The sequence below is a fragment of the Cetorhinus maximus genome, unplaced genomic scaffold (assembly GCF_964194155.1).
Source record: "Cetorhinus maximus unplaced genomic scaffold, sCetMax3.hap1.1 HAP1_SCAFFOLD_140, whole genome shotgun sequence".
In the NCBI taxonomy this organism is placed as follows: domain Eukaryota; kingdom Metazoa; phylum Chordata; class Chondrichthyes; order Lamniformes; family Cetorhinidae; genus Cetorhinus; species Cetorhinus maximus.
The window spans coordinates 390011-404589 of record NW_027596136.1 but is presented as its reverse complement, the minus strand read 5'-3'; the positions used below and the strand labels follow the sequence as shown (position 1 = coordinate 404589).

General features: G+C 49.9%; 1 protein-coding gene across 2 annotated transcripts in view; it reads left to right on the top strand.

The window, feature by feature from the left end:
* Positions 1 to 14579, top strand: part of eml3 (EMAP like 3) — an 88794-nt gene that overhangs the window by 57105 nt on the left and 17110 nt on the right. For both annotated transcript variants that reach the window (XM_078534912.1, XM_078534913.1), the window contains 7 exons: positions 1642 to 1674; positions 3481 to 3604; positions 4088 to 4237; positions 4852 to 4921; positions 5460 to 5570; positions 8335 to 8430; positions 10204 to 10338. In XM_078534912.1, coding sequence (XP_078391038.1) covers positions 1642 to 1674; positions 3481 to 3604; positions 4088 to 4237; positions 4852 to 4921; positions 5460 to 5570; positions 8335 to 8430; positions 10204 to 10338 — 719 coding nt within the window. The remainder of the gene's footprint in view (positions 1 to 1641; positions 1675 to 3480; positions 3605 to 4087; positions 4238 to 4851; positions 4922 to 5459; positions 5571 to 8334; positions 8431 to 10203; positions 10339 to 14579) is intronic.

Below are 14579 nucleotides of genomic sequence, written 5' to 3'. Positions count from 1 at the left end.
CCGTATGTCTGTGAAAGGTTTGTGGAATTTTGCCGTGGCCAATGCCCTTGGATTATCTTCATTGTAACATAATTATTCACTTGCTCTTCCTCCAATCCAGTTTCATCCCAAATTTCACTCAAATTCATTCTCTTAAAATCTCTCCTTTCCTGCAATATACAAGCTTAGTGTCAGGAGTAGCTGCTTTATTCCTTTCCTTCTCTCGGCTATGTCTGAGTGGCTACTTTGCTGACACTCTCGGTCTTGCCTTGTCAGACAGGTTGTGGCTTCACAACCCTGCCGCCCTCCCCAATGTTTGACCCATAATCCAGGCTGACAGCTGAGGGAATGCCGCACTGTCTGAAGGTCAGTGCTGAGGGAGCACTGCACTGTCGGAGGGTCAGTGCTGAGGGAGCGCCGCACTGTCTGAAGGTCAGTTCTGAGGGAGCGCCACACTGTCTGAAGGTCAGTACTGAGGGAGCGCCGCACTGTCAGAGGGTCATTACTGAGGGAGTGCCGCACTGTCTGAAGGTCAATACTGAGGGAACGCCGCACTGTCAGAGGGCCAGTACTGAGGGAGTGCCGCACTGTCGGAGGGTCAGTACTGAGGGAGCGCCGCACTGTCTGAGGGTCAGTACTGAGGGAGTGCCGCACTGTCGGAAGGTCAGTATTGAGGGAGCGCCGCACTGTCGGAGGGTCAGTCCTGAGGGAGCGCCGCACTGTCTGAGGGTCAGTACTGAGGAGCAACGTACTGTCTGAGGGTCAGTATTGAGGGAGCGCCGCACTGTCGGAGGGTCAGTGCTGAGGGAGTGCCGCACTGTCTGAGGGTCAGTACTGAGGGAGTGCCGCATTGTCGGAGGGTCAGTCCTGAGGGAGCGCCGCACTGTCAGAGGGTCAGTCCTGAGGGAGCGCCGCACTGTCGGAGGGCCAGTACTGAGGAGCACCGCACTGTCTGAGGGTCAGTACGGAGGGAGCGCCGCACTGTCGGAGGGTTAGTGCTGAGGGAGTGCCACACTATCGGAGGTGCGGTAGTGCGGCGCTCCCACAGAATCGGTGGGTCAGTACTGAGGGAGCGCCGCACTATCGGAGGGTCTGTCTTTGGAATGAGACATAAGCTGAGGCCCCCTCTTCAGGTTGGAAAAGATCCCAGGAAACTCTTTGGAAGAAGAGCAAAGGAATCCTCCATGGTGTTAGGGTTCAATATTTATTCCTCAACCAACATCACTACACGAAACGTTAAAACGTTAATGGTATTCCTCTCCACAGATGCTGTCAGACCTGCTGAGTTTCTCCAGCTATTTTTGTTTTGTTTCAGATTTCCAGCATCCGCAGTATTTTGCTTTTATCACTACACAAACAGTTTATGTGGTTATTATCACATTGTTTGTGGGAGTTTGCTTTGCGCCAATTGGCTGCCACCTTTCCTAAATTCCAACAAGTGACATCCTACTTTAGGACATCCGGAGGGTGTGAAAAACGTCATATGAATGGCACTCTTGTTTTTCTTTTTGTGCTGCGATTGTGTGACGTTCTAACTTGAAGTGGGTGTCAGTTAACTCTGTTTCCCTCCCACTGTTTCCAACATTAATGCCCTGCATTTTGAGCCTTTGTCTTCCCTTTTTGGAGAAATAAAAGCTCAGCCTGACCATGTTTGTCTTTCAGCTGCTGCATCCCGCCGTGGAGTCTACAATCAAGGTGAAGTTTGATGTTTGTTCCTGTACCAGGGCTCAAGGTGTTAAATTATGAGGACAGATTATGTAGATGACAAGAAGTTAGATTTACACAGCGCCTTTAACATTGTAAAACATCCCAACACACTTCACAGGAATCCGACAAAATATAATCCCAAGCCACATGCAGAACTATTAAGGACACATGACCAAAAGCTTGGTCCAGGTGGTCCAGGAAGTTATTTTTAAGGAGAGTCTTAAAGGACAAGAGAGAGAGAGGCAGAGAGATTTAGGGAGGGAATTCCAGAGCTTAGGGCCCAGGCAGCTGAAGGCACGGCCGCCAATGGTGGAGCGATGGAAATCTGGGGATTCTCAAGACGCCGGAATTGGAGGAGCGCAGAGATCTCAGAGGGTTGTAGGGGCTGGAGGAGGTTACAGAGATATTGAGGCAATGAGGCTATAGAGGGATTTGAAAACTAAACTTATTCCTTCAAGTATAGAAGGGGTGATCTAATTGAGGGGTTTAAGATGGTTAAAGGATTCATGGGGTCAATAGAGAGAAACTATTTTCTCTGGTGGGGGAGAGTCCAGAACAAGGAGGCAGAATCTTAAAATTCGAGCCAGGCCATTCAGGGTGATGTCAGGAAGCATTTCTTCACACAAAGGGGAATGGAAATCTGGAACTCTCTTCTCCTCCCCCCACCCACCAAAAAAGCTGTCAAGTCTGGGGGGGTCAATTGAAAATGTCTAAACTGAGATTGATAGATTTTTGCTGGGTAAGGGGATTAGAGAATCAAGGCAGGTAGATGGACCTAAGATACAGATCAAATGTGATTTCATTGAATGGAGGAACAGGCTCACAGGGCTGAAAGGGCTCTTCCTGTTCCTATGTAACAGTCTCGAGGAGGGGCTGAATGGCCTCCTCCTGTTCCTGTGTTCTTGGGAACTAAATTATTATTTATGACTTTCCATAGTTCTCTTCAAGTTCACAATTTCTGAGTGGCTTATTAACCCTGTGAGCCCAGTTTCCATGACTACTGCTCTTACTCTGATTCTGAAGGTTTGGTCTAATTTTCCCCATCGCTCACCCAAATCTATTAAATTAATTAATGTGAAAATGTTCATTTGCATTTCTGGTAGCCCAATGTGTGCGGCGATCTGAGACGCACTGTGTGGGCCCTGGAACTTTAGGCTGAAGCTCGAGCTGAGACCTTGTCTGCACTTTAGACACTTCCAGCTCCTCCCTTCTCCAATGCTCCTGAATTCTACCCTCCCAACGTTCATTACACCCGGAACCTTTGATCCATTCCCACAGAAAGAGCTGTTCATCCTCTTCACCTGTGCTCTTTGTCTCTCCATCCTCCAAAACACTGAATTCAAAATACAAGTAAAGAAATCACACTCATGATGTGGCCATCGCTGACAGTTATTGCCACCCCTCGTCACCCTGAAAATGTGCTGGTGTCCTTCTTGAGCCACTTGTTAGTGATTTTTAATACAACTCAGAAGCCACTTTGAGGCAGTTGAGAATCATTGGGTGTGACACTGGAGTCAGATATCGACCCAGACAGGGTAAGGACAACATGTTTCCTTTTCTAAAGGGACATTAGTGGGTTTGATGCTAATCTGACAGCTTCATGGTCACTTTTACTGGTCCCAGCCTAAACTGAATTCAGATTCTCAGTGTGCCCGCAGTGGGGTTATGAACTCTTTTATGTTATGAGTCTGGTAACATAACCCCCATAGTGAAGTAAGTACGCTCAGAAATTCCGCCTCATTCATTCCTGTGGTTTTTGTGTATAACCTGAACTCCTCCCCTTTACTCTTGCAGAAGGAATATCCATAAAGATGTTCCTCCGAGGGCGTCCAATCACCATGTATGTCCCAAGTAAAGTCCAGAATATAGAGGACCTCAAGACTGAGCTGCCAGTGGAGAAACTGAAACTAGACTGGGTGTATCCTTTGTTCAAGGGTTGGAGAGTCACTGCGTCTTTCTCTGTCTCCCCCACAACCTTCTCTTTTCTCCCCCACTTCTCTCCCCACCTCTCTCTCCTCCTTCCCCCACTGCCCCCCTCTCTCTCTCTCTCCCCCCTCCCCACCCCTCTCTCTCTCCCCCCCGCCGCCCCCTTATTCCAGTACCACAGCTCCTATCTGTCGAGTTGAGCTATTTCCAACAGGGAGGCACAGGTTTGGTTGCAGGTGCAGATTCCGGCTCTCAGCCCCAGGTTCCTGCTTCTGAACAGCGCTGGGAACTCCACCTGTGTAATATCCACTCGATAACTGTCTCACACTCACTAACACTTTGTTTAGACGCCCATACTCCATCTAGACGGAGGAGAGTGCAGGTGCCACGTGACGATGCTTGGGAAGATTTTGAAATTGCACAGGTCATGTTTTATGTAGAAGCTTCACCCATCTTCTCCTTAACTTGAGCATAGCTATGGTTACCGAGGGCGGGACTCTCGCTACAACCTGCACTTGCTGTCCTCGGGTGAAATTGTGTATTTTATCGCCTGTGTTGTGGTTTTGTTCAACATTGAGGAACGAGCACAGCGACACTACCTCAAACACACCGACTGCATACGCTGGTGAGAGGGGTAGGGAGGAAGATCTGGAGCAGAGGGATTGAGGGGGATGGAATAGAGTGTGTGGGGATGGAGGGAATGGAGGTGTCTGTGATCCTGCAGGGGAAATAGTGTGTGCAAGGGGTGATGTGAGAGGGCGAGGTCTGTGGAGTGGGGTAGTGTCCGTCCAGGAGGTGGACGATGACTGAAGGAGAGGTTGGGTGGGGTCTAGGGAGGTCTGTGATCCGAGAGGAAGAATAGTGGGTGGGGGGGTCTCTGTGGTCTGGGAGGAGGATTTAAGGGGTGGTGAGTAGCCTGTGGGGAGGTGGTGTTGAGGGAAGTTTGGGGTGTCTATATTTCAGGAGGAGGATTGGGGTTCTAAGGGAGGGTATGGGGAGTGGGGGAAGAGTTGCAGGGTAAAAGGGAGGAGGATTGGAGGGTTCTAAGGGGGTGACATTAAGAGCAATGGGAGTCCGAAGGGTGTCTCTGTGATCTGGGAGGGGAATTTATGGATCCAAGGTCTGTGAGGAGCAAGGGAAGGTCCTGGGGGCTGATGTGCAGAACCTCAGCTGGTTCCTAAGTTTGGGTTTCGAGGGCTGTCAGTCTCAGTATTCACAGCTGCTGCTGTTTTCCACTAGTTTGGCTGTTCATCCAGACAGAGTACGGATCGCATCAGGACAGGCTGCCGGAGTCGACAAAGATGGCAAGGTATCGAATCTCCTGCTACCCACTGAACCCCCGGGGGGCACACGGGTTAAAGTTCAGGCAGTGGGAGGGGGGGGGTGTTATTCAATAACTCAGTAGACAAAATGAGTGCTTTTAAATCTCTCACCATCTTCCTAGAGCTGAAAATCACAGATGGAAAACACACTGGACAACGCACTTAGTTAAAACTGCCATAATGTTGGAATGTTGGAGTGAGAGAGGGAGGTGAAAGGAGGGTGGGAGTGAGAGAGAGAGGGGCCAAAGGGAGGGCAGGAGTGAGAGAGATAGAAGGGTGGGAGTGAGAGGGGGAGGAGGGTGTGAGAGAGAGTGGGGGTGAAGGGGGGCGGGAGCGAGAGAGAGAGTAGGGGGTGAAAGGAGGGTGGGAGTGAGGGAGAGAGCGACAGAGGGGTGAAGGGAGTGGGAGAGTGAGAAAGAGAGGGATGAAGGAAGTGGGGGAATGTGAGAGGGACAAAGGGAGTGGTGGAGCTCTCTCAGATACTGTTCATATTGTCTGTTGTTATAATTCTGTTCCTGTTCCCAGCTTTTGTTGCCATGTGTCCATATCTGGGACTCGGTGAGTTTACAAACCCTGCAACACATCGGCCTGGGCAGCTTCGAGCGAGGGGTTGGTTCACTCGCTTTCTCCAAGGCAGTAAGTCTGCAATTTCATCTGTCGCTTCAGTTCCCTCCTCTCAGTTTTCTTCTCCACTCCTGAAGGTGTGGACTCTTTCCAGAGTTACTGGTCCTCTTGAGTGTACATGAGCTTGTTTGGTCTAATCCTTCCCACCTCACACCCACTGATTATTAGGATGCAATGAATGAGGAAAGCCGCCCGGTCCCATCCCCAGGAAAGCCGCCCGGTCCCGTCCACTGCCCCAACACTGGGCCAATCACAGGACTCCCAATGCTGTGCAGTTATTCTCAGAGAGCTGATCCTTTTAGAGATCAGGTAACTGAGGATCGAGGATAGTGTGTTTTTTTTTTTAACTCGTTCATAGGATGTGGGCAACGCTGGCTAGGCCTGCATCTACTGCCTATCCCTAACTGCCCTTGAGAAGGTGGTGATGAGCTGCCTTACATACAAATTAAAAGCTGGAGTAGGCCACTCGGCCCCTCGAACCTGCTCCCCATTGAACAAGATCATGGCTGATCTGATTGTAACCTCAACTCTACATTCCTGCCTACCCCCGATAACCTTTCACCCCCTTGTTAATCAACAATATATCTAACTCTGCCTTAAAAATATTCAAAGACTCTGCTTCCACCGCCTTTTCAGGAAGAGAGTTCCAAAGTCTCACGACCCTCTGAGAGGAAACATTTTCTCTTCCCCTGTCTTAAATGAGCGACCCCTTATTTTTAAACTGTGACCCCTAGTTCTAGATTCTCCCACAAGAGGAAACATCCTCTCCACATCCACCCTGTCAAGACCCCTCAGGATCTTAAAGGTTTCAATCAACTCGCCTCTTACTCTTCTAAACTCCAGTGGATACAAGCCTAACCTGTCCAACCTTTCCTCATAAGACAACCCGCTCATTCCTGGTATTAATCTAGTAAACCTCTGAACTGCTTCCAATGTGTTTACATACTTCCTTAAGGAGACCAATACTGTACACAATACTCCAGATGTGGTCTCACCAGTGCTCTGTATAACTGAATTATAACCTCTCTAGTTTGGACTCAACTCCCCTGACAAACGATAACATTCTATGAGCTTTCCTAATTCCCTGCTGTACCTGCATACTAACCTTTTGTGATTCATGCACTAGGACACCCAGATCCCTCTGAATCTCAGTGCTCCTCAATCTCTCACCATTTAAATAATATGCTTCTATTTATTCTTCCTGCCAAAATGGACAATTTCACATTTTCCCAGATAATAGCCATTTGCTGGGTCCATGCCCACTCACTTAACCTACCTATATCCTTTGTAGCCTCCGTATGACCTCTGCACAGCTTCTTGAACCGCTGCAGTCTGTGTATTGTAGAAACACCCACAGTGCCGTTAGGGAGGGAGTTCCACGATTCTGACCCAGCGGCAGTGAAGGAATGACAATATATTTCCAAGTCAGGATGGTGAGTGACTTGGAGGGGAACTTCCAGGTGGTGGTGTTCCCATCTATCTGCTGCCCTTGTCCTTCTAGATGGTAGTAGTTGCAGGTGTGGAAGGAGCTGTCTAAGGAGCCTTGGTGAGTTGTTGCCTTGCATCTTGCCACAACGTGTCAATCCAACATTCATCCATCACACTCCTGACTTGTGCCTTGTAGATGGTGGACAGGCTTTGGGGAGTTAGGAGGTGAGTTACTCACCGCAGGATTCCCAGTCTCTGACCTGCTCTTGTAGCCACAGTATTTATCTGGCTAGTCCAGTTCAGTTTCTGGTCAATGGTGACCCCCAGGATGTTGATGGTGGGGGATTCAGTGATGGTAATGCCACTGAACATCAAGGGATGATGGTTAGATTCTCTCTTGTTGAAGATGGTCAGTGCCTGTCACTTGTGTGTCATGAATGTTACTTGCCACTTATCAGCCCAAGAATGAGTGTTGTCCAGGTCTTGCTGCATATGGACACGAACTGCTTCAGTATCTGAGGAGTCACAAATGATGCTAAACATTGTGCAGTCTCATCAGTGAACATCCCATTTCTGACCTTATGATGGAAGGAAGGTCATTGATGAAGCAGCTGAAGATGGTTGGGCTGAGGACACTACCCTGAAGGACTCCTGCAGCGATGTCCTGCAACTGAGATGATTGACCTCCAACAACGACAACCATCTTCCTTTGTGCTAGGTATGACTCCAACCAGCGGAGAGTTTTCCACCCCCGATTCCCAATGACTGTTTTGATAGGACTCCTTGATACCACACTCAGTCAAATGGTGCCTTGAAGTGGTTCGTGATGATCTTTTTGACTCTGTACCACACACTGGGGGACCAAGCCAATGGGAGAAGGTATGCACCTAAGATTTCTAATTGTCAGTGTAGAGGGTTTGGAATTTTGTGAAGACATAACACTGGAGTTAGTAAACAGTAAACCTCTTGGGTGGGGGTAAAAGTTCCCATGGCCACTATTGGAAGAAGAACAGGGGGGAGTTCTCCCCGGTTCCTGGGGTCAATATTTATCCCTCAGCCAACATCACCAAAACAAATGATCTGGGTCATTATCATATTGCTCTTTATGGGAGCTTGCTGTGCACAAATTGGCTGCTGTGTTTCCTACATTGCAACAATTCATAAGTACTTCGTTGACTGTAAAGCACTTGGGACACCTTGAGGTGATGAAAGTCGCTATAGAAATGCAAGTTTTGTTTTCCTCCTCCTGTCACCTTCTCTCCCTCTCTCTCCAGCTCTTCCCCTCCATGTGCTCCCTTCATCTGCTGAGAGGTTCATTCCACTGTCTGCTCCCTGTTTTATATTCCAGGACTCTGGTGCTTTTCTGTGTGTTGTTGATGATTCCAATGAGCACATAATGTCAGTTTGGGACTGCGCTAAGGGCATGAAGCAGGCGGAGATTAAGGTAGGTATTTTAAAGGCTTTGTGTCGTTGTGCAGTGACAGTGCTGCGGGGGGGTGCGTGCACTCAGACTGAGGGTTAACAGGGAAATCCCCTGGGGCAGTGACTCCAGAGTGGACTGAAGTGGCTGGTGTCTCTCCCGTACTAACCACATGCAGGGAGAAGAGCAGCAGGAGCTGGAGTGTGAAAAGAGGGGGTTTACGGAGTAATCAGCAAGGGTTCTCACACCCCACCCCCAGTGGAACCCTTGCTTAGTGTGTGCAGTGGGCAAGGAAAGATTGAGATTGGCTGTGATGCCTCCAATGGTCAATAGCCCATTGCTGCTCATTGGGAGAGACCAGCATGATGGTGTCTATTGGAACCATACCATTTGGGGGAGGGCTGGGAAAGACAGGGGAGTGGGTGAAGTGTGATTTAATAGCTTGTCTTTGATAATAACTTGGTGTGAGATCTGTCAGAGCTTGCTCCCATCATGGAGCAGTGGGAAAGGTTTATTTAGTGAGGTTTCCCCCGGCAACGAGTAAAGATTGCAGGGATTTGAGGAGGTGGAACGTGGAAGTTAGGTAATGTTTCTATTCAAGGTGTGGAGGATCTTGATATACTGAGTGGAATTCATTAGCTGTGTGAATGGGGGAAGCGCTGACTGCTGGAGATGTTGAAGGATGGAAGCTCCTCACATTGACGCCTGTGCATTAAGTGTGAACACTGGTGTTAGTATGCACACTAGAGCTTCCACACTGGTGACTAGTATCGGGGAGTCACAGATGGCCTGTCTGCATCTGATTTTCTGCCCATCAGTTTTGTTCAGGAATCAGCAAATTCCTGGTGGTCTTCATCTTTGCGGTCACCGTCCTGATCTTAAACCTTGGTGACAGAGAGGACCTGGGGTGGAGTGAGGTGTGGGGACTGTATGACCCTGGGATAGAGGGAAGTGTATAGGACTGAGTGATCTTGGGTGGAGGGAAGTGTGTGTTCAGGTTCATGGCATTGTGTGCATGTGTGTGCAAGCGTGCTGGTGTGTATATATATGTCCTGGCAATAAAGTCAATGATTAGGGGTGTTTTAATAATGACATAGTCCGGTGCAGTGCTGAGCTCCCTCATTGCTGCCTCCTACACTGTGTGGATGTATTGAGGAACACACTGTGTCCTACTGATTCATACACTCCAGATTCAATCCCTCAGTTTGCACCAGAGCAGGGGAGATGCAGTCAGCTTCACCACACCCCAGGAGTTGTGTGGTTGATGGGATGGGTAATCAGATGGAGGGTTCCTGCTCCTGATCCTTCCCCTATACCCCAGTGAGATATGAAGATCCACACAGTCAATGGGTGAGAGATGCTGCCTCTCAGACACAATTACGAATGGGAGTTAGATAGGGAGACATTGTTTTCGGTAACCAGAGGGACACAGATTGAAGAGAATCGGTAAAAGAGCCAGAGGGGGAGATGAGGAGAATGTGTTGTTTTTACACAGCGAGTTGTTGAGATCTGGAAGGCGCTGCCTGAAAGGGCGGTGGGAGCAGATTCAATAGGAACTTTCAAAAGGGGAATTGGATAAACCCTTGAAAAGGAGAAATTTTCAGGACTGTGGGGGAAAAGAGCAGGCAGGGAGATTGGGTGTTCTTATCAAGAGCTAGGACAGGTACGATGGGCTGAATGGCTCCCATGCTGTAAATTGCAATGCCTGGAGGATGAGAGAGATGGTGCATGTACAGCGAGTGTCAGATTGAAGTGATGTTCAGATGCTGATCACGGTCCTCTTCCTCGTTCCAACAGACCACCAATGAGTCAGTGTTCGAAGTCGAGTTTCACCCAACTGACAACTCAAGTGTCGTTACCTGTGGGAAATCGCATGTTTACTTCTGGACCTGGAATGGCACCTCTCTGACCAAGAAGCAGGGCATCTTTGGAGTGAGTGATGTTAGACTGTACTCTATATCTAATGGTTACTCCCTTCTAACCTGGCACTGTGCTGCTGATGTCAGATTGCACTGTGTAACTGTTACTCCCTACTGACCGAGCACCGTGTTGGTGCTGTCAGACTGCACTCTGTTACTGTTACTGTTACTCCCTACTGACCGAGCACCGTGCTGCTGATGTCAGGCTGCACTCTGTAATGATTACTCCCTACTAACCGAGCACCATGCTGCTGATGTCAGACTGCACTCTGTTACTGTTACTCCCTACTAACCGAGCACCATGCTGCTGATGTCAGGCTGCACTCTGTTACTGTTACTCCCTACTAACCGAGCACCGTGCTGGTGATGTCAGGCTGCACTCTGTAATGATTACTCCCTACTAACCGAGCACCGTGCTGGTGATGTCAGACTGCGCTCTGTAATGATTACTCCCTACTAACCGAGCACTGTGCCGGTGATGTCAGACTGCACTCTGTAATGATTACTCCCTACTAACCGAGCACCATGCTGGTGATGTCAGACTGCGCTCTGTAATGATTACTCCCTACTAACCGAGCACCGTGCTGGTGATGTCAGACTGCGCTCTGTAATGATTACTCCCTACTAACCGAGCACCGTGCTGGTGATGTCAGACTGCACTCTGTAATGATTACTCCCTACTAACCGAGCACCGTGCTGGTGATGTCAGACCGCACTCTGTAATGATTACTCCCTACTAACCGAGCACTGTGCCGGTGATGTCAGACTGCGCTCTGTAATGATTACTCCCTACTGACCGAGCACCGTGCTGGTGATGTCAGACTGCACTCTGTAATGATTACTCCCTACTAACCGAGCACCGTGCTGGTGATGTCAGACCGCACTGTGTAACTGTTACTCCCTACTAACCGAGCACTGTGCCGGTGATGTCAGGCTGCGCTCTGTAATGATTACTCCCTACTAACCAAGCACCATGCCGGTGATGTCAGACTGCACTCTGTTACTGTTACTTCCTACTGACCGAGCACCGTGCTGGTGATGTCAGACTGCACTCTGTTACTGTTACTCCCTACTGACCGAGCACCGTGCTGGTGATGTCAGACTGCGCTCTGTTACTGTTACTCCCTACTGACCGAGCACCGTGCTGGTGATGTCAGACCGCACTGTGTAATGATTACTCCCTACTGACCAAGCACCATGCCGGTGATGTCAGACTGCACTCTGTAATGATTACTCCCTACTGACCAAGCACCATGCTGGTGATGTCAGACTGCACTCTGTAATGATTACTCCCTACTGACCAAGCACCATGCCGGTGATGTCAGGCTGCACTCTGTTACTGTTACTCCCTACTAACCCGAGCACCATGCCGGTGATGTCAGACTGCACTCTGTTACTGTTACTCCCTACTAACCCGAGCACCATGCCGGTGATGTCAGACTGCACTCTGTTACTGTTACTCCCTACTAACCGAGCACCGTGCCGGTGATGTCAGACTGCACTCTGTAATGATTACTCCCTACTGACCAAGCACCGTGCCGGTGATGTCAGACTGCACTCTGTAATGATTACTCCCTACTAACCGAGCACCGTGCCGGTGATGTCAGACTGCACTCTGTATTGATTACTCCCTACTAACCGAGCACCGTGCCGGTGATGTCAGACTGCACTCTGTTACTGTTACTCCCTACTGACCGAGCACCGTGCTGGTGATGTCAGACTGCACTCTGTAATGATTACTCCCTACTGACCAAGCACCATGCCGGTGATGTCAGACTGCACTCTGTAATGATTACTCCCTACTAACCGAGCACCGTGCTGGTGATGTCAGACCGCACTGTGTAACTGTTACTCCCTACTAACCGAGCACTGTGCCGGTGATGTCAGGCTGCGCTCTGTAATGATTACTCCCTACTAACCAAGCACCATGCCGGTGATGTCAGACTGCACTCTGTTACTGTTACTCCCTACTGACCGAGCACCGTGCTGGTGATGTCAGACTGCACTCTGTTACTGTTACTCCCTACTGACCGAGCACCGTGCTGGTGATGTCAGACTGCGCTCTGTTACTGTTACTCCCTACTGACCGAGCACCGTGCTGGTGATGTCAGACCGCACTGTGTAATGATTACTCCCTACTGACCAAGCACCATGCCGGTGATGTCAGACTGCACTCTGTAATGATTACTCCCTACTGACCAAGCACCATGCTGGTGATGTCAGACTGCACTCTGTAATGATTACTCCCTACTGACCAAGCACCATGCCGGTGATGTCAGGCTGCACTCTGTTACTGTTACTCCCTACTAACCCGAGCACCATGCCGGTGATGTCAGACTGCACTCTGTTACTGTTACTCCCTACTAACCGAGCACCATGCCGGTGATGTCAGACTGCACTCTGTTACTGTTACTCCCTACTAACCCGAGCACCATGCCGGTGATGTCAGACTGCACTCTGTTACTGTTACTCCCTACTAACCGAGCACCGTGCCGGTGATGTCAGACTGCACTCTGTAATGATTACTCCCTACTAACCGAGCACCGTGCCGGTGATGTCAGACTGCACTCTGTATTGATTACTCCCTACTAACCGAGCACCGTGCCGGTGATGTCAGACTGCACTCTGTTACTGTTACTCCCTACTGACCGAGCACCGTGCTGGTGATGTCAGACTGCACTCTGTAATGATTACTCCCTACTGACCAAGCACCATGCCGGTGATGTCAGACTGCACTCTGTTACTGTTACTCCCTACTAACCCGAGCACCGTGCTGGTGATGTCAGACTGCACTCTGTTACTGTTACTCCCTACTAACCGAGCACCATGCCGGTGATGTCAGACTGCACTCTGTTACTGTTACTCCCTACTAACCCGAGCACCGTGCTGGTGATGTCAGACTGCACTCTGTTACTGTTACTCCCTACTAACCGAGCACCATGCCGGTGATGTCAGACTGCACTCTGTTACTGTTACTCCCTACTAACCGAGCACCGTGCCGGTGATGTCAGACTGCACTCTGTAATGATTACTCCCTACTGACCAAGCACCATGCCGGTGATGTCAGACTGCACTCTGTAATGATTACTCCCTACTGACCAAGCACCATGCCGGTGATGTCAGGCTGCACTCTGTTACTGTTACTCCCTACTGACCAAGCACCGTGCCGGTGATGTCAGACTGCACTCTGTAATGATTACTCCCTACTGACCAAGCACCATGCCGGTGATGTCAGGCTGCACTCTGTTACTGTTACTCCCTACTAACCGAGCACCATGCCGGTGATGTCAGACTGCACTCTGTTACTGTTACTCCCTACTAACCGAGCACCGTGCCGGTGATGTCAGACTGCACTCTGTAATGATTACTCCCTACTGACCAAGCACCATGCCGGTGATGTCAGACTGCACTCTGTAATGATTACTCCCTACTGACCAAGCACCATGCCGGTGATGTCAGGCTGCACTCTGTTACTGTTACTCCCTACTAACCGAGCACCATGCCGGTGATGTCAGACTGCACTCTGTTACTGTTACTCCCTACTAACCGAGCACCGTGCCGGTGATGTCAGACTGCACTCTGTAATGATTACTCCCTACTGACCAAGCACCATGCCGGTGATGTCAGACTGCACTCTGTTACTGTTACTCCCTACTAACCCGAGCACCATGCCAGTGATGTCAGACTGCACTCTGTTACTGTTACTCCCTACTCACCGAGCACCGTGCCGGTGATGTCAGACTGCACTCTGTTACTGTTACTCCCTACTAACCGAGCACCGTGCCGGTGATGTCAGACTGCACTCTGTTACTGTTACTCCCTACTAACCGAGCACCGTGCCGGTGATGTCAGACCGCACTCTGTAATGATTACTCCCTACTGACCAAGCACCGTGCCGGTGATGTCAGACTGCACTCTGTAATGATTACTCCCTACTAACCGAGCACCGTGCCGGTGATGTCAGACTGCACTCTGTATTGATTACTCCCTACTAAGCAAGCACCGTGCCGGTGATGTCAGACTGCACTCTGTTACTGTTACTCCCTACTGACCGAGCACCGTGCTGGTGATGTCAGACTGCACTCTGTAATGATTACTCCCTACTGACCAAGCACCATGCCGGTGATGTCAGACTGCACTCTGTAATGATTACTCCCTACTAACCGAGCACCGTGCTGGTGATGTCAGACCGCACTGTGTAACTGTTACTCCCTACTAACCGAGCACTGTGCCGGTGATGTCAGGCTGCGCTCT